General features: G+C 44.7%; 6 protein-coding genes across 6 annotated transcripts; 4 read left to right on the plus strand and 2 right to left on the minus strand.

The window, feature by feature from the left end:
* Positions 1 to 1,686: 1,686 nt before the first annotated feature.
* On the minus strand, positions 1,687 to 3,074 carry JR316_0005442 (Abhydrolase domain-containing protein mpaH; the record flags this gene model as incomplete). The annotated part of the gene is made up of 7 exons (XM_047891200.1): positions 1,687 to 1,773; positions 1,846 to 1,933; positions 1,991 to 2,184; positions 2,237 to 2,477; positions 2,536 to 2,650; positions 2,708 to 2,857; positions 2,918 to 3,074. 7 exons carry the CDS (start codon positions 3,072 to 3,074, stop codon positions 1,687 to 1,689), a joined length of 1,032 nt encoding a protein of 343 aa, XP_047750961.1.
* A 705-nt stretch (positions 3,075 to 3,779) lies between these two features.
* JR316_0005443 (Protein PLANT CADMIUM RESISTANCE 2) lies at positions 3,780 to 4,468 on the plus strand (the record flags this gene model as incomplete). The annotated part of the gene is made up of 4 exons (XM_047891201.1): positions 3,780 to 3,806; positions 3,875 to 4,013; positions 4,066 to 4,238; positions 4,304 to 4,468. The coding sequence occupies 4 exons, from the start codon at positions 3,780 to 3,782 to the stop codon at positions 4,466 to 4,468; spliced, it is 504 nt and encodes a 167-aa protein (XP_047750962.1).
* A 438-nt stretch (positions 4,469 to 4,906) lies between these two features.
* On the plus strand, positions 4,907 to 5,281 carry JR316_0005444 (uncharacterized protein; the record flags this gene model as incomplete). Its single annotated transcript, XM_047891202.1, has 2 exons — positions 4,907 to 5,110; positions 5,171 to 5,281. The coding sequence occupies 2 exons, from the start codon at positions 4,907 to 4,909 to the stop codon at positions 5,279 to 5,281; spliced, it is 315 nt and encodes a 104-aa protein (XP_047750963.1).
* Positions 5,282 to 8,023: 2,742 nt separating this feature from the next.
* JR316_0005445 (MFS transporter asaE) lies at positions 8,024 to 9,810 on the minus strand (the record flags this gene model as incomplete). Its single annotated transcript, XM_047891203.1, has 8 exons — positions 8,024 to 8,275; positions 8,341 to 8,631; positions 8,686 to 8,839; positions 8,889 to 9,100; positions 9,154 to 9,248; positions 9,301 to 9,411; positions 9,470 to 9,557; positions 9,625 to 9,810. The coding sequence occupies 8 exons, from the start codon at positions 9,808 to 9,810 to the stop codon at positions 8,024 to 8,026; spliced, it is 1,389 nt and encodes a 462-aa protein (XP_047750964.1).
* A 1,468-nt stretch (positions 9,811 to 11,278) lies between these two features.
* On the plus strand, positions 11,279 to 12,158 carry JR316_0005446 (uncharacterized protein; the record flags this gene model as incomplete). The annotated part of the gene is made up of 2 exons (XM_047891204.1): positions 11,279 to 11,655; positions 12,026 to 12,158. 2 exons carry the CDS (start codon positions 11,279 to 11,281, stop codon positions 12,156 to 12,158), a joined length of 510 nt encoding a protein of 169 aa, XP_047750965.1.
* Positions 12,159 to 12,860: 702 nt separating this feature from the next.
* JR316_0005447 (uncharacterized protein) lies at positions 12,861 to 14,507 on the plus strand (the record flags this gene model as incomplete). The annotated part of the gene is made up of 3 exons (XM_047891205.1): positions 12,861 to 13,032; positions 13,085 to 13,564; positions 13,618 to 14,507. The coding sequence occupies 3 exons, from the start codon at positions 12,861 to 12,863 to the stop codon at positions 14,505 to 14,507; spliced, it is 1,542 nt and encodes a 513-aa protein (XP_047750966.1).
* Positions 14,508 to 17,300: the final 2,793 nt, after the last annotated feature.

Below are 17,300 nucleotides of genomic sequence, written 5' to 3' on the forward strand. Positions count from 1 at the left end.
GTTCAATTCAAAAGGGGTGAAATCTATATACGATAGCACGCGACCCTAGATCAATGATCTGCTGCTTGGATCGGAGCTATCATGGCGCGGACAAGTCTTGGGGATTTCCCAAGAGATAAACAACAGAGAAGTCTCCGAGAATATCGTTCTAAAGCTTCAATGAATACGCTCGCTAGGATAATATTCTAGCAAAACATAATCTCGTCTCGTCAGCCTTTTGCCATTACACTGGAAGCTTTGCCCAATGATAACTTTACAAATAATGTGATACTGGTCATGTCAAACTCTATCTAAAGCTTCGTCGATTGGTTCGATGTAACCATCAAAATGCTTTAAGAGTTAAGAATACAGACTGTTCTGTGTTTGTGACCTTCAATCTGTTTTGGAACACTCTAGGAAAGATGGCAGGAGGCCAATTCAATTTTGGACCACATCACTTGTTAAATCATCCAGTTTTGTCTGTAACGCCATTCGTCGGGCTCGAGGGTAATGACAAGATGTTCGAACGTCTCGAAGCTCAAAGAAAATCATCCCTTATGTGTTGCTGCTAAATGGAGAAGCCTGTTACCTTAATTTTATACGCATGGAGACAAACCCCTCGCTGGCATAAAACAGGAAATTCGGACCAATATCACTTTTTGCATGAATGACTGCTTATGTACTTAAGGTTATTAGTAGTATGACAGGGAAGTATTGTTGCTCTGAGATGATTGTCGCATGCTTCCAGCCGGAGTTTTGATTCTAGCAGGAACCTATACTTGTAACTTGACACCCCCCTCACAAATATAATCGCAATTCCACCGATTCGGCATGTAATCACATTGGAGGTCTTGAGGCTACCTTATAATTTATTCCTTTTTCTTCCAGCTAAATGACGATGGCGCCGACATATGCGGCTTCGACGATTGATTTGCCGACCGGCTCACTAAGCCGGATGGTCGTCGCTAGCGCTTAGGAGGTTGGTTTTTAGCGCTGGCCTGAGTTAATGCGTTGCAATGGAAATTTCGTCGATCCTTGGGCCAGAATATCGGTAACTTCTCCCCATTATCAAGCTTCCCCCAGATGAGTAGGTTCATACTCGCTGTGAGCGTCGGCGCTATCGCGTAGAACTTCCATTCACACCTGACTCTCGTTTGACGATTCCTGACGTCGAGTAACGCCGCATAACATGAAGAATTAAGTGCTCGTACATAGGTAGATTCTTACAACGCACCCCACTGCCCCTGACATTTATTTCGGAAAGCATCGCACTTTGGCGAATACGCGATTTATAGATAGAAAACGGCGTCAAACTTTGCCTGGCAGGTTGGGGCACAGAGCGGGAGCGCTCAGGTCGCGGCAAGCGACGATTTACTCCCCTTTGCCGCGGTTGAAGCGGTTAATCATCTTCCATGCGACCGATCGTCGTGCAATGTCAAAAGTCAAGCTTGGGGATTTCCCGATCATGTCGTGGGATAGCGTGGGATGCAGCCTCGTCCATTGTTACTGAGATGTTAATTGCCATACGTCAGTGTCAAAGTGACGAGGATACATATTGCTTAAGACCTTTGTTTAGTATTTGGCACAAACTCGGTATCATCTCTGCTAAAAAAAGGATATTCATGATACAGCGGTTAACGAGTTTTGGTTAACCTAGTAGATACAAGAATATAGAATCGACTGGGTTACATCGCATTATATCTGTATCTACAGTTTGCTTGACAAGGTTCGATCTTTCGTCACAACTGCGGCCAAGAGTGCTGCAGCTAATGCGGAAGGTGCCTCCTGTACAACCTGCCAAAAGAAAGAGACATTTGGTCGAATCAGTATCCTTATACCCGGGAACCCATTTAGAAGTACTCGTACAAGATGACCTGCGCCCTCTATTCGCGCGACTGATGCAAAGGTTCTTCCCTCTTGAGGATTTATCAACGAATCTTGAATATCTCTTTCACTGAATACCTTGAGTCAGTAATACTATCTCACGAAATGGGTCGGTCAAATTGCTTACAACATGTCATTTCTGTCTCCGTAAATCAAATGGACAGGGACGTGTCTACAGATGATATTAAGCTGGTTCACCGCATCACGGATGAATTGATATCCTGTAAATGCAATATTCTCTTCCTGTCTGTGAGTCGTCAATGTAACGCCAGATTGTTTGTCGGGGTAAAACGCTGTTGGAAGAGGTCGAAGACCGTATTTCTTTTGCGATATCAGCTGTTAGACGGAAATAATCACCAAGTGTAGTGCGCACTATATAGGTATCAAGAACCCGTTCATCCCACATTGCAAAGGGGAGGCTCCCCTTTATCGATTTGACAGCAGCGTCATGGCTCTTCCAAGTATCTCGTCTGATAGGGGTCATAGTCTCCACCATCTTGTACATGTCCGAAAATTGGCCTTCCTTCTCTGTCCCCCACATTGGTGGATCGACGAGAATGACACCTGCAAACGGAATGCTGGATGGCGGGTTAAAAAAGGAGGTCGAGAGTGCCCTTTAGGAAAAATTATAGTTCACATTAATGAAATAATGGGAGATAATGTGAAGCATACACAGCAACGGATCCCGCGGAATGTCCACATATAAAGATTTTATGGCCTTGTCGCATGGGATCAAGTAGGCCAGATCTATAAAGTGCCGAAAACGCGTCCGCATAGTCCCATATCGCTTTCAAGGGGAAGATAGATCAGCAAACTGCCACGTCATAGTTGAAGGGAAACGTACTCAGTATGCCTGGTTTACGGGATAAAACGTCCTCGTTTAGAGTACACCCTTCTCCATGATTCTGGCAGTCGAGTGCCCATGCTTCATGAACAACCATTCCCTTATCTAGTTCAAAAAGGTCTTCTATGGTGGGTTCCCAGGTTTCTTTAACTAAAATTTAGAAGAATGGTTAGTGGTTATAATGAAGAATGAAAAAGAGACGCCACTCACAGAAGCCAGCACCATGTGCAAGTAACAAGATTACGCCAGGTCCTTCAGGAATGGGGGTTTTCAGGTCAATTTTACGCATGTACCTCTTCATCGGGCATGTCAAAGGAACTCCATAGGTTAGTGTGCTGAGGGTATATCTCTCGATTTCAAGTGTCATTACGAGAGCGATGCAAAAGTCAGCGTCAATTCGCGAGCGATGGGGAAGTTAGAGGGGGTAATGGACAAGGAGAACGTTGCGGACGAAGAGGAGTAACGTCTGCCTGAGAACATCTTCAGCATTGTGCCCCGCGGCGTCCACTGTGCATGCGGTGGTGATAGTAGTCTGACAAGCCTGGAACGCCATTTGGTAAATCTCCTCATAGCTAACTGATAAGAGTAGGGTTTGACTAAGCTATGTACTGATTAGATTAGATTAACCTCACTATCGTCCAGTGGTCACGTTCAACCGAAGATCCAGACCTTTTTTAATTAGACTAAGCCGAGCTCCACTGTTAACGGCACTTTGATGCCCAGCGCAACTTATTGCATATTGTAGGAGGGCAATTACACCAGATTTCACTCTTCGAATGACCCCAATTAGGTCTCATTCAAGCGCTTTTGTGAGTGTCTTTATGCATTGTTCTCTATACAACTTTGAAGGATATGGGTACCCGCCGAAATGATTAAATATTGGCCACCTTCACCCGACAACCCCACCTGAGCGTTTAAAATTACGGCACGAAAATCACACTTAGCGCGTCAAATTCAAGGGCGCTGTCATATGTAAGCTGTAGTAATGATATATATCTTGGTAGCTCCGATATAAAAGAACTAGCAGGGTGTATTGTGAAGTGCGTTTCAGGTTTCCTTCCTTACGATCGCCATGTCTAACGCAGAGAAAGGCAACGTTGTAAGTCTCTATGCCTCTGTTTTTCAAAAAAGAGCTCTTTTTGCTGACATTTCAACATCATCTTCTAGACGACTCAGCCTCAGGCTGTGCCTCAGATGGTCATTCCTGGTGGGGGGAACAGAAACGCGTTGAATCTCCCCCTTGACAATGAGGGGAAACGAGACTGGAGCTTTGGCCTTTTGGATTGCTTCGGTGACATGAACAAGTGTAATTCCTCGATTTGTTCTTAGAAGATTTATATCCTAATTCTTGTTGAAAGGCTGCCTTGCGTGCTGGTGTCCCTGCTTGGCTCACGGTCAAAACAGGCGACGCCTCCAATACCTTAACGTAAACGGCGTACCGGATCCAGAAAGACGAAGAATTGTTGCTGAAGGAGACAGCGTGCTCTATGCACTCATCGAAGTGGCTTGTGATATGGGCTGGATCCTTCAGGTACGAATCCTTAGTCATGCATGTGTACCTGCTGATACCTGACGAATGTATCAACTGACTCGCAGATCGAAACGCGTCGCAATATCCGCAACCGCTACAACATTCGCGGAAGCACCACTAGTGACTGTTGCGCCCCTTTCTGCTGTCAGGCATGCGATCTTATCCAAGGCAGTCGCGAGATAGAACTTGAGGAGGAGAGCTTTGGGAATGCTCAGACTCCTCAGAGGTAGTCTCCGAGAAGTATCCGTGACATTTAAATATGCGATACACCACTGCGCACCGAATAATTCTATCCCACTGGACGTCTATATAATCGATCTACCATCACGTCAATAATTTTACGATTGGTACGATTGGTTCGGTCTGTTGGACGTCAAAATACCATATAAATTGGCCCACAAATTACGAAATGATGATAAGTTGAAAACAATATACCTTGAGAGTTAATTAAAGCAATCGTCAGCTATGTCTGAGTCCTGACTTCACGAGTGTCAACCAAATTTTTTTGGTTGAACAACGGATACAAATGGCAAGCGAACATGATTGTCAAAGTTGGCGGATCATACTTACGTGTTTGGTTGGGCGTGCAAGCACCTCCGTTAACTTTTTCAAAGTCCGCGCACGCCGAAAACGTCAGCGATTTTGCTAGTCCTCGATCCAATTCCGTCATGTCCCAAAGCCTCTCCCCAGAATGCACGCCTCTGAAACAAAAATACGACTCATGCTTTAACTCATGGTTTGAAGGATACTTGGAACCCGCTGTTGCTGCCGGCCAATCACCAGAGACGCGTGCTGCATACTCCAAGAAAAAGGCCGACGAATTCAATCAAAAGTGCGGAAAGGTTTGGGAGGAATATAAATCTTGCATACAGGTGCGAGAGTTGCAATTTTATCTCTTTTTCGATTCCAAGGTGACACCTCTTTGGATACAGGTTGCAGTCAAGAACCGTGGATTGGACGCACTATTGCAGCAGGCAAGAGAGGAAAACCCTCTTGTTGACCCCATCCCACCCCCACCATCTCAGCCCACGAAGTCATCGTAACTATTATGGGAATCTGAACGGTTAAAATGTAATATAGGTACGTATTTCATTGTGCTGCAGAGCGCAAACGGTGTTCCTGACGCGTATTCCGTTCCTAGAGAAAAGCTAATACCCCAACTCCAATAGTGTATAATAGGTAAGCCCTCCTAAAGATGAATTTCTTCCGAAAGTTCTTACAACTCAGCAGGGAATGATCTAATTGCTATCCATGTTGTCTTGCCGCAGAACACTAATTACTGAACGTATCTTCGAGCAAAACATACGAAGCTTTCCGCATACGATATATATATCACCATCCAAGTATTCTCTCAAGGATCTTACATTACTGGGATGACCTATGGAAACTTCGACAATCCATTTCTATGAAGTCTTCGGATATTAAAAGCTCATCACAAATATCAGGTTTTCGGGAAAATACAGCCATTTTCATGAATCCTCTTTCATTCGCTTGCGACTGCGCACCATACCAGCTCACACGACATATACCTGACTTTTGTTGATCCGTGACCTGACACCTGCGATTCAATATCCGTCGGTTTTCCACGTGTGTTTCTGCATCCTCGACTATCCTAATGTTTAACCTCTTGATCAAATTCATCCGAATATCCATTTTCAATTTTATTCCCATGTGGTGTTGCTTCGATGGATCTACTTGATCCCCCATGACCGGAGTAGCGATCATAAACACTTAAATTGGGTATGTCTTGATGTTGTGCAATGTATCATTATCAGTACTCACTTCTCCACCGCCAGTTCAATGAAAATTCCCGTCCGCGGTCTTCCGGTTTGAACGGTAGATAGAAACTAAGTGTACGGTGTTCAATGTGGTGAAAACTCGCGGACTTGTACGTCCCTGCAATGGTATGTCTGTAACTCGATCTTTGCACAGCTGCTTATCATGGATGCCACTGTCGATGCTGTTCTCCACCGACAATATAAATTCCTTTTTGGTCCATCGTGTTTAGGCAATTCAGTTCAATAATCTCCTAGATGTCTATCGAGTCCGTCACGAAACTACATCTGCATGCGGAGTGTCGAGTGCATTTTTCAAAGCAGGTCTCTGACAAAATTTAACTATATACGAGTAATAAGCGAAAGGACCCTCCGTATAATCCACAGGAGCGATTGGTACACCATCTACCCAACTCTGAAGACGGACGGCATCGCAACTCTGCCAATCATGAACCCATGATGATTAACAATGCTCCTCTTCGATTTTCGGTTATCCTACACTTTTCTGCTCGTTCTGTTTCGCTACTTGTAAGAAAGAAGGGTAACGGACACAACATCCAAGCGATGAGTGTTTATGCGCGTTTCTCGGGATTTTGATCATAATCTGGTACGAAATGGGACCAAAAGTTCTCGCTTGTGCTTGTACTTTCCCAAATGAGATTGAGCCCAGTCAGCACAACACGGCAAACTTGTGGGTGTTCTGGAGTCTGTACGGGGTTTATTATTGTTAATCATTTAGTTTTATTCATAGAAAGACAATCCCAAGATCATCGCTCGGTTAACATCCGCCTGGTACATAATCGGCTAGGTTTGTGCCCTTCTTTTCTGCGTTGGGGTTACAGAACGAGATTTATGGGATGACTGTCTACTTTAGGCATGGGTTGGTCGTTGCTTGCCGTGTCGGTAAGCTTATGTGCTACCGCCAACTTTACACCCCCCCTCCAACAAGCGATGCAAGATAAGGTCATCTTTATGGCTGAATGGAACGTTATCGGCATGGTTATTGCGTACGCAATGGCACATATCGGCCGTCCAACATCGGGTTTCGAGGCTTGCAGGGATGTATGTCTTCTCAGTATCTCTTATCCCACTGTATGTTAATCTTTTCGTAAAATGAATCTCGCAATGTGAACTTCTTGCCGATCCCCACTCCCCATCTATGTGCTCGGTTGACTGGAAGTCAAGGGTCATAGTCGTATATGCGGATGTCCTGGACAGATCGAAATCCATGTTAACGTATGTCCCTGTTTCGAACATTCATCGACTATAGCTGAATCACATATTGACTACTTAAAAATTCTTACACTTGTTACATGCTAAATTCACAACGCACATTTCTACTTCTATCATCAATTATCCTTCCGTTCCCATATTCCAATTACTAATGTGGTATATCTGGTATCTAGCTGACATCAATACATGGATATGTGCTGGGTTTCTCACTGCATACCAGTGATGGTACACCAGACTGTCCTACTTCCGTCACAAACCGTAGGGCTCATCTCATCTCGGATTGGATGCACGCAGCATTTGTAGCAGTTTTCCCGTAAGATTTAAGGTAACACAGGGCGACAGCGCCTCAGCTTGTGTAACAGGCGGTTCTTCCTCGTGTTCAAAAACCGGAGTCTGTAATAAGGAGGTCGAGTGGCAATCGTGCTTGCACGAAAGGTAACAACTAACGAAATACTCAGGAAAGACTTGACATAATGCATAAAAATTTTGTAGAGAGGGCTTTAATGGCTAAAGGTAGTATGCTACAGTACAAATGTGGATTATCCTGTAATGGTGCCTCTATCATGATTCGAGCCATTTCAGGATCGGACTGAAAACCTTCAACACCTGCAGATACCACTCGCGTTTTTGGTCACCAATATTCATGGCGAAATTTTCAATACCCGTATAGAATCAATCATACTTTGACCTTTCTCTTCGAAGTCGAAATGAAAAGCAAAATAACACCGCCCAGCATGGTTCCTACCCCCATACATCCTGGAAATCCAACGTAAATTATCACGCTGACAGTGATAAAGCGGATAGGATCGGCGTACCGACAAACAATTCGACCTTCCTAAACCCAAATCCGCCATAGGTCGCTTTCGACTTGTCGCTACTGTTGCGAAGCGAGGCAGCGATGATGGGGCCCACAATGGACATCACTCCCTCTACACCGGTGAAGCATCCAAATGCAATGTTCGTGATATGGTTATGGTTTCCACCTATCTCTGACGCCGCCGCTGGCCATATACCTGGAAATGCGCCTCCCTGAAGAGCACTGATGAATATGAAAGCGTACAAATGAAGACACCGTTAGAGATTTAATCACTCACAAACCCACCGAACACCGTTGCAAATGCAAATATCCATGCGAGCGACGATGCGAACCCCCAGAACACAAAGGCCGCTAAGGCACAACCAATACCACTGGCCATTATGACGTATGCATATGGATATGAGTCAGAGAACCTCCCGAAGAGGATGAGGAAAAGTACAGATGCTGCGTTGAATAGAGCCAGAACCAATCGAGACGGAAGCACTGCTGACGACAGAGACGAGGTGTATGTTGGTATGAATAAACTGACAGGAAAGAAACCTAGTGCCTGGACAATTGTTATTCCAATCTATATAAATTTCTATCAGCATAACCGCTGGTCAATTACTGACCGCCCACGCACAACCACGAAGAGTACTGGGTTCTTCAGAAGCGATAAGTCACTTGGAAGCCAAGGTTGGCGAGGATGTTCTTCGCTCGGCCTGCGTATTGGTACTCTCGGCTTGAGTCCTATCAGCGCAATGACCAAGCATACTCCAAAGGTAAGCGCCCATATCCTATGGTGCAATCATTCTCCTGTCAGGTAGACTTCGGTGATCGACATACCTCAGAGTCCATCTAAATCCTACATGTTCTAGCAGGTATCCCATCATAAGCGGGAAAATAAAGCCTCCTACTCCCGAGCCACAGAATATGATTCCTGTGGCAAGGCCACGTCTGTTGATGAACCATTCGGGCAGCCACACCATGACGGGAGAGTAAAGAAATCCGGCGCTGATACCGAAAACAACCCCCTGCAGTACGATCATATGCCATGTCTGATTTCAGGAGCATGAGGGTGTATGTGTCTGATATGGTTGGGAATATATACCTTGGTCGCAAAGCTAGATAACAAGAGCGCTGCGATGCAAATGAAGAGCGATAAGTACATCCCAGGCCTTGCAAACTCGGGGTATCGCTGATACACTAGAGAGACTTAGTCAATTTTATTGCTTGCAGAGCTTCCCCAGTTACACACATATAATTATAAACACCAGCTCTATAAATTGAATACCGAGGGACGCGGTCCCAATGGTTGATATTGCAGCTGCAGACGACTTGTTGAAAGGCGGGTTCGATGAGTAGTATTCTTCCCAATACATCATAAAGTCAGTATATAAACAGCCCCAAGGTACTATCCTGCCTACCTTGAAAGATCCCGTACGTGTTGTTCCAACCCCAGATACAAACTTCAAAAGCAAAAGCGGAGAAGCAGAACAACCATGCACCCCATCCCTATCATGAAAGTGTAATCATCAATCGGACTGGATAGTTATATGAGAAACAAGAAGAGGGCGGCAACCTCGTCAACTGGCGGAGCAGAATGGGGCATTACAAGCGATTGGAAGTCAAGTTGATCGCGTTGTTCATGTAGGTCTGCTTTATTACCATCTGCAGCTGGTGATTGTACATTTCGTTCTCTCCTGTGAACTTGAACACCAGAGGGATTCGATGATTGTCGATGAAGTTCTTCTAATGCATACTCCATACTTTGACAGGGGTGTTGCAACACGACAGTCTGACCGCCCGTGTCTTTTATATCGTTTCATGGTGATATCGGTTACAGGATTCCCGCGCCAATTATACGTTCTTCAATGCCGTCAAACTTGCACCTATTGGTGATCCATTTCTACATTTCCCAGAACCAGGATCAATATCAAATTTCTATTCAACAAAATACATGAAAAAATTTGTGATGAGAAATTTGGGAGAGGAGTGAGATCCAGTCACACAATCAAAGCTACCATACGAGTTGGATGTCGGAGGAATTTGAAATGACATCATCAAGTAGAACGCGATCACTGACCTTAGACTCGATATAGAGAAGAGGAGCACTGCTCCCCAGTCGTTAGAAGTGTGTGCGCGATGTATCATACTCTATGAACTTAAATACAATCAGACCCCCAAGTTTTACCATGTTGAAGAGAGCGATGGCGTTGAAGGCACAGAGCTGCCAATTGGTGAGTTACCGTGAGAAAAATCATCTTGAGACATTTATTCCCATCACATGACCCAGCCCCAAACGCGTCATAGTAAACCGTGGTTCAACTAACCACTCATATCGTGCAATCCGCGTAGATAGATACAACGCGTCATATATAAGTTAGTCTACTTAGTAGGTTCCTTGTATGTGTAAACCGATAGTGTCTAGAGTAAGAAGATCAACCGATGCTCCAATGATATCGTCCAGCAACCCACAAAACGCAAAATTGCCATTTCAGAAAATGAACATACAGCAAATGCCTAGGCTATTTTTGGCGGAAAAAAATTCTAGCCTCTTTTCCAATTCTGAGCGCTCGGCGCCCACGCCCAGATCAGCCAATATCCGCTTTTATGGTTACTGCATCCCAGAGAATAGGTTTGGAAGAGGCCTGATATTGTTGCCCAAAGCTGCTTTGAGGTTCGACCATGTTTTGAAATAACTAATTCTCAGTGGCAACAATGCTAGCAGATCCCATCAGCGCAGGTCACAATGCTTCCATCTTTTCTTGGTTCAGGTTTCCTGTCATCTGGCCAAGGACTGGCGACGCATCATATTCGAACATTACGACAACCCCGTACCTTATTACCGAAAAAGGTATGGACGCGGACTGAGAACCTCCGCTTTGCCCATAAATGGGCAGAATTTGTACGTTCCCGCCTTTGTTTGTCAACCTTACTCGGGAAACATGAACCATATTCGAATGGGATTGTGACTCATATGTGGACTCGAAGAGATACCCGACACTACGGTAGGCCTAGAACAGTAAGAGGGCGGTATGCCGCCCCGACCAGAAACCCCGCCCTGCGCCAAATAGGGCCCATTTTGTTGATGTCGGTCAAACAACTGCGCCCTATAAGAGCGCATCCCGACGGATATGACTCACACAGGCAATCCCGCCGCCTAGCACCCTGTATCCCTCTCACAGCCTACACCACCCGCTAGCCCACAGTCGTCCCATACATATCGCATCATCATGAATCATTCCACCAACGTCGGGGTATCTTCCGCGTGGACCCTGTCGTCTAGTAGTTCCTGGGGTACTGCTTCCGCCTCAGGATATTCTGATTGTGATTCCTCCTCTCAGTCCTGGGGAGTCGATAGGGGCAAGACACCATTCGGCAGTGTGTCCAGTGTCAGCTTAGGCCCGTCGGGGTCGACGACGAGTGTCCCATCGCCGTGGGGCTCTCAAGCAACCCTCGTCAATGGAGGGCACGCATTGCCGCCAGAGGCCTCGTCGTCGTATAGTTATACGCGATATCCAGGGCCTTCACTGTCTACGGCGTCGACGACGACTTTGGTAAATCCACCTGTTGGTGTACAAGGTGATGTTGATCTTTCCCGAAATGAAAAGTTCAACATTGGCTGATCGATTGATACCCGATGTAGGCCTTTCCCATCTGGGTTATCCGACTCATTTACCTGAGCGGTCACCTCACCTCTATCTTCATCCCTCCCTGCAAGACTCGCGCCTATGCATCGACTTTGCCCGTCCTTTGCCAAAGTTTGCACCGAAGAATCTACAGTTTTCAGGTTTTAATCCTAGTATCACTTACATGGATGTACATTTTGAAGGTTTCCCTTACTGGACCCTAAGAATTCACACACATCATGCGCTGACGATGTGGGATATAATCAGCCACATTCACTACCATCTCCAATCTGTGGATATAGAAGCAACGTCAGCAAATCAAAGAACCACACATAATGTGTTGCATGCTAGAAATCACAATTTGAATCCTGCGGTGCACGGCGCTGGGGTCAGGCGCATTGATGCACTGGGCCGCAGAACTAAATTTGCAGGCTTCAAGCCTACTGGTGGCGCCAATGGCTGGATTATCTACTTTTCAAACTGAAATATGGCATCACGGAAGACTTTCTCACTTATACCCAAAGTCACAGTGCGGATAGCACATATTATCTGCATACCTGTTGCGCATATCCTCCACTCAACATTCAAAAGTTGAAATAGTCACCATACCACTTGGCACTATGACCGCCTAAGCTATACTTGTGCACGCGCCTCAGCTTTCTTGTTTTCAAAGTTTGTTGTTAACCACTTCTCAGGTACCCCATCTCTCAAAGTTAATTTATCGCTCAGAATCAAATTCGAACATTGTTGTACATCATACCCATAAATAACATTCTGTAGCCGGACTTTGTACGTTAGACTGAGAGAACTTTTCCCTATACATACCCTTGAACAATGATTGCTTTCATATGAGATATGTGAAAGCGGATACTACCTCCTCAATACGAAATGGTTGTGGTGGGGAATCGATCTTGGACAAAGGCAACGGTCTTCTCATCATATATTGAGTCAAAAATACCGCTGATGGTCAATAAGAACGTCTGGTGTTGATGATAGTAGGCGTATCAGTAAAATCTGGTTTCTCACAAAGTATGTTGTTACTTACGATGATTGATGTTTTAGATTCACCTGTGCTTGACTACGTCGGCATATAAGTGATCACAATCCCAAAGTTTCCATTATGAACGTCAACACCTTTCTTGCCTTTTCCAAACGTTTTCGGTAGTCTATAGACATAACTGTCTAGATGTCTCTCCCCGACACCGTTATTATCGACGATAGCGATCCCAGCGTCGTTTACGAGGAGGGAAAATGGGTGACGGATACTTCCTCCCTGAATTACACAGTTAACGGCAGGCCGTTCAACAACACAGTTCATACCACTTTCCAACGGGCATTTTTTACAATAACATTTCAAGGTTAGATTTACTGCTCCTATCTTTTTATCATTAAATTCAATAGGAAATTCAGGAAATGAAATCGACCTGTGGGGACTCTCATCGTCTCCAGATGTATGGGTTGACCACCCAGACGTAGAAGATGCACGTCTTGCATCAGATATACCGTATAATGGTTCACTGTATGGTGTTTCAACAGTTCCAGTTTCTAATTGGTCACCAACGTTTGGAGTAAGAGCTGCTCCTCGGGAACAGCCACGTTTTCGCTTCTGTGTCGGATATTATCAGTCTGTGGGATGGGTGTCAGGTACAATATACAGTCTGAGAGTTACAGTCAATGGGACCGAAGACAACCCAGTCTCATTTGATTTCGCCAGATTCGCCCCTGCAGGGTTTTCAAAACCGGAGGAAATGACGACGGGGGTTATGGAGTATATATTTCATAGCAATGGCGGATACGGAGGGAATAACGAGGCTCATCCGGAGGATTGGGAAAACCCTTATTTATTCAACATAACAACATCAGATGCTCCCTATACATTCAATTTTACAGGTGCGCTCCTTATTTTCTTAATGGTTATTTTCCTATACTTATTTCAACGTTAGGTACATCAGTTGCTGGACTGGGTGGAAATGGAATAAATGATTCGCACATACCAGCTATGGCATCATATTCCATAGATGGCGGAGACCCCGCCAATTTTACAGTCAATAATTTAGCAACGTCAGTACTAAATACCATAAAGGGGCAGACAATATTTCAAACCCACCAAGTACCGCCTGGAGACCACAGCATTAAGATTGTCTATCACGGAAATAGCACCACTACCCCACTCTCTCTATCATCCCTCCTTGTGACCGGCGCACAAAGAATTCTGAGCGTCGACCCCCCTCCACCAGGGCAATCGTCGTCATCTATGGTTCCACAACCGTCTCCTACGACTCGTATACCACCAATTGCACATCATAAAGCATCGCCCAGAGGGGGTATTTCACGAATACCAGTCATTGCAATTTCAATATCTGTCTGCATCGTGGTCGCACTGTTATGCTTCATAGGATTCTTGCTTTACCGGAGGAGACAACGTCGCCTGAAATCAAAGCGCTTTTCCTCTTACAGTATTGATCCTGGTCCTGTTGCGATGGCAATTGTTCCATTCCTCGATTATTCTGCTGTTTCACTACTTAACGAAGACTCGGATGGCGAGGTTTCTAAGAATACAAGCTTCAGTATCCCTGGGGAATCACAAGCACAGGCCGGCGCGCTAGTGGAAACCCAGAGAGCTTTGTCACCTTTACCAGCATCATTGGCACTCGTTCGAGTTGTTACCCGAGTACATGAGGACAGTGGGTTATTACCTTTTCGGCCAGAGGGGCAGGTGGTAGTAGTAGACATTCCACCATCATACACAAGCTTAGGTGACCAAGCTCAGAGGGAAGATGTGCATGGAGAAGTAGTTCATTTATTGAAACCCTGTCCAAGCTATGACTCGTAGCTAGAATATGTATAATAGTGTGGTAGTTATTGTCTGTGGGCGCAAGCTAGTCTTTAGGTACAACCATGATTTGGATATACCCTGTTGTTGAGTCTATTCCTTCACTATTACGTACGAATGTCTATGGTACGGTATATTAAGTGTGAGCCAGTACATTATATAAACTGCATAAGAAGTCCATTACTAAAATCCTTGACATAAATAAGGCCTTTTTTATGACTTCAGAGAGTCCCAGAAGCACCGTGCTTCAGAGGCCATTTAGTACGTGCTTAAATGCGAACGAGATTATCGGTCAATAGGCCACAGGATTTCATAAGGTAAATTATTAATCATTAAACAATAGTAGATTGGCAGATCGAAAGATTTAAGAACTTCTATCATGGACAAAATTGCTTGTATTTTGGGACACGATAATCGATTGCCTTCGTTGGTATGGAAAGCGAGACTGTCAAGCCTCAAAAGCCGTTGCCAAACATCATCGGGTTGTCAAGCCGTGCACGCTTGGCAAACTCTCGGCAAGCAAAGACCCTGTGCACCTGGAGCCGCCAAAAAATAGTTAGAATTTGATAAGATCAGGTCATCTATAGTAGTATACTATATGTACACAATTTTTCCGCTACGTGGTGTGCATATAGAGAGCATCCATGGAAAAATCAGGGATGTGGTGCTCCCGCGCAGCTTGTGCACCGTTTCAACTCTTGTCGGAGTTAGATAGGAGTCAAAATATCAGCGGCCCGCCCGTGGGACTTGGTGTAAAATGTTTACTTTTAATCGCGCGCAACCTGGATGGTGCAGGAAACATGGAGGGGCACACTGAAAAATGAGACGAAGCTCCCGTGGGAATGGATCAAGGACAGCAGAGGAGTTTTAGTGGGTATTGATCCAGTTAAGGATGATGGCAGAGCCAGAGGTAGGACGACCTACCACACGCCCATCACCTGAAAACGCCGTTATAACGGGCCGGATTAGAGTCCCACACTAAGTGCTTAAATGCATTTCTTCTCGGTGATTTCCATATATTTAAATACTGTTCTACTGACATCGAGGTGTAATCCCTCGAAAAACACAAGCGGGCTGCAAGGCAATGACTAGGTCGCTGCCGACCAGCCGATAACGCTCCACCAAAAAAAAAAAAAAAAAAAAAAAAAACATCGCGCGCAACCCAATAACGTCGTAAAAAGTTCAATCCCCTTCACAGAACCATTTAATAACATTTTTTGGCAGTTGTATAGATGTACTAGACCCTATAAAGCAGTTTCTATCAGAGATCATGTCTGAAATTGAGACTGTCACGTTAGCTCTATATCAGTACATCGTCCCCTTCATTTCCCTCGTTCTCGTCATCTGTAAACTGAATTTTGTCGAACTACATCTCTCCATCGCTTTCATCTATCCCGACAAGTACTCTGTAATGCTCGTTATCTAGTAAACAGTTAGATATAGAGAAAACATATTATGATCAAGCTCACCTAGCCCCAAACCAATGTTAACCCCGCCCATGTAATGGGTTTCTTCATTCCACCAAACAGATCCTCTCCTTGAGGCTTAGAAAAATTCCTATATTAAACCACCAAGACTGAGGCGAATTCAAAGGAATTCATTGAGGAAAACACCTGGCAGTGTGTTTGATCGACTGCCGCTCACACAGTAACCCTGCCCCACAGGTAATTCTTGGTGTTACCGAATGAACGGAAGTCTTTCAAAATAACACCCTGCCTTTGGTGGTCCAGATCGTTGTCACAGTTTAGTAAGCACAAGAAGCTTTCAAGCCCCGTTAGCCAGTCAGATGGTCTGAAATCATTGTCTTTATAGCCACAACAGGGCATATATGGAATATGGGATCTTTTAGATGGATCATGTGAAAGGGAAACCACAACTTTTCCGGCTGTGGGATCATAGACGTGGTAATCAAGAAGTTTATTGTTAAAAGATTGAACACAGTATATAAAAGGTCACCGGTCAAGTCCCGTATATTATCTACTATGAAAGGGATTAAATCCACATGCATTTTTTTGAGCACTTTGGGCATCCCAACTATGAAGAAAACCTTCCCGATTACTGTTCAAATGGTTCCAAATATATAAATTATGTTACGGATACTGAAACATGTGGTATACATAGCAGGTTTAAAAGATACATACGTATAATTATGCTTCCCGGTGTCTCTCACCTGTCCCAAAAAACGACGATTTCACTGAGCGGTGATATGTGCGTGCCGTGATGGCCGGTCGAGCGTGAGAACTCAGTAGAACTCAGCTGTCTATCCAAATTGGCGATATGATACCAACAAGAGAAGCAACCTATCTTCATAAGTCAAGATATCGTGCTTAATACATATCCATATTCATTTTACATATACTAAAAGTGAAATATATCCACAAATGTATGGCAATATCACTTCATTGACCCTTCACGCACAAAGACCAGCCGAGCTAACCCGCTTTTCCACGTACATTCGGCAAGCGCGGCATGTACGATCTTGGATTGAGTGCCACAATATCTACTGTTTGACTGCCAATGAATGTTACAACAATAGTTATATGACTCGATTTTGTCAATTTATATACATGTCGATTCAAAGGTTTTTGTATTCGGAATAACTGCGCAATCCAACCTAGAGAGTTGGCCGGGAATTAGGGTAGCTGGCTGCTCTCGTGATCGTGAGAGAATAAGTTTTCTCCAAAATAAAAGCTGGCAATTCCTCATCCTGTTTCCTTTGATTCTTCCACAATCAATAACCGCTTATGATGATACTGTCTGGTGCAGCGAGTTGAACCAGCCGCGTCTCGTTTC

The sequence above is a fragment of the Psilocybe cubensis genome, chromosome 4 (assembly GCF_017499595.1).
Source record: "Psilocybe cubensis strain MGC-MH-2018 chromosome 4, whole genome shotgun sequence".
In the NCBI taxonomy this organism is placed as follows: domain Eukaryota; kingdom Fungi; phylum Basidiomycota; class Agaricomycetes; order Agaricales; family Agrocybaceae; genus Psilocybe; species Psilocybe cubensis.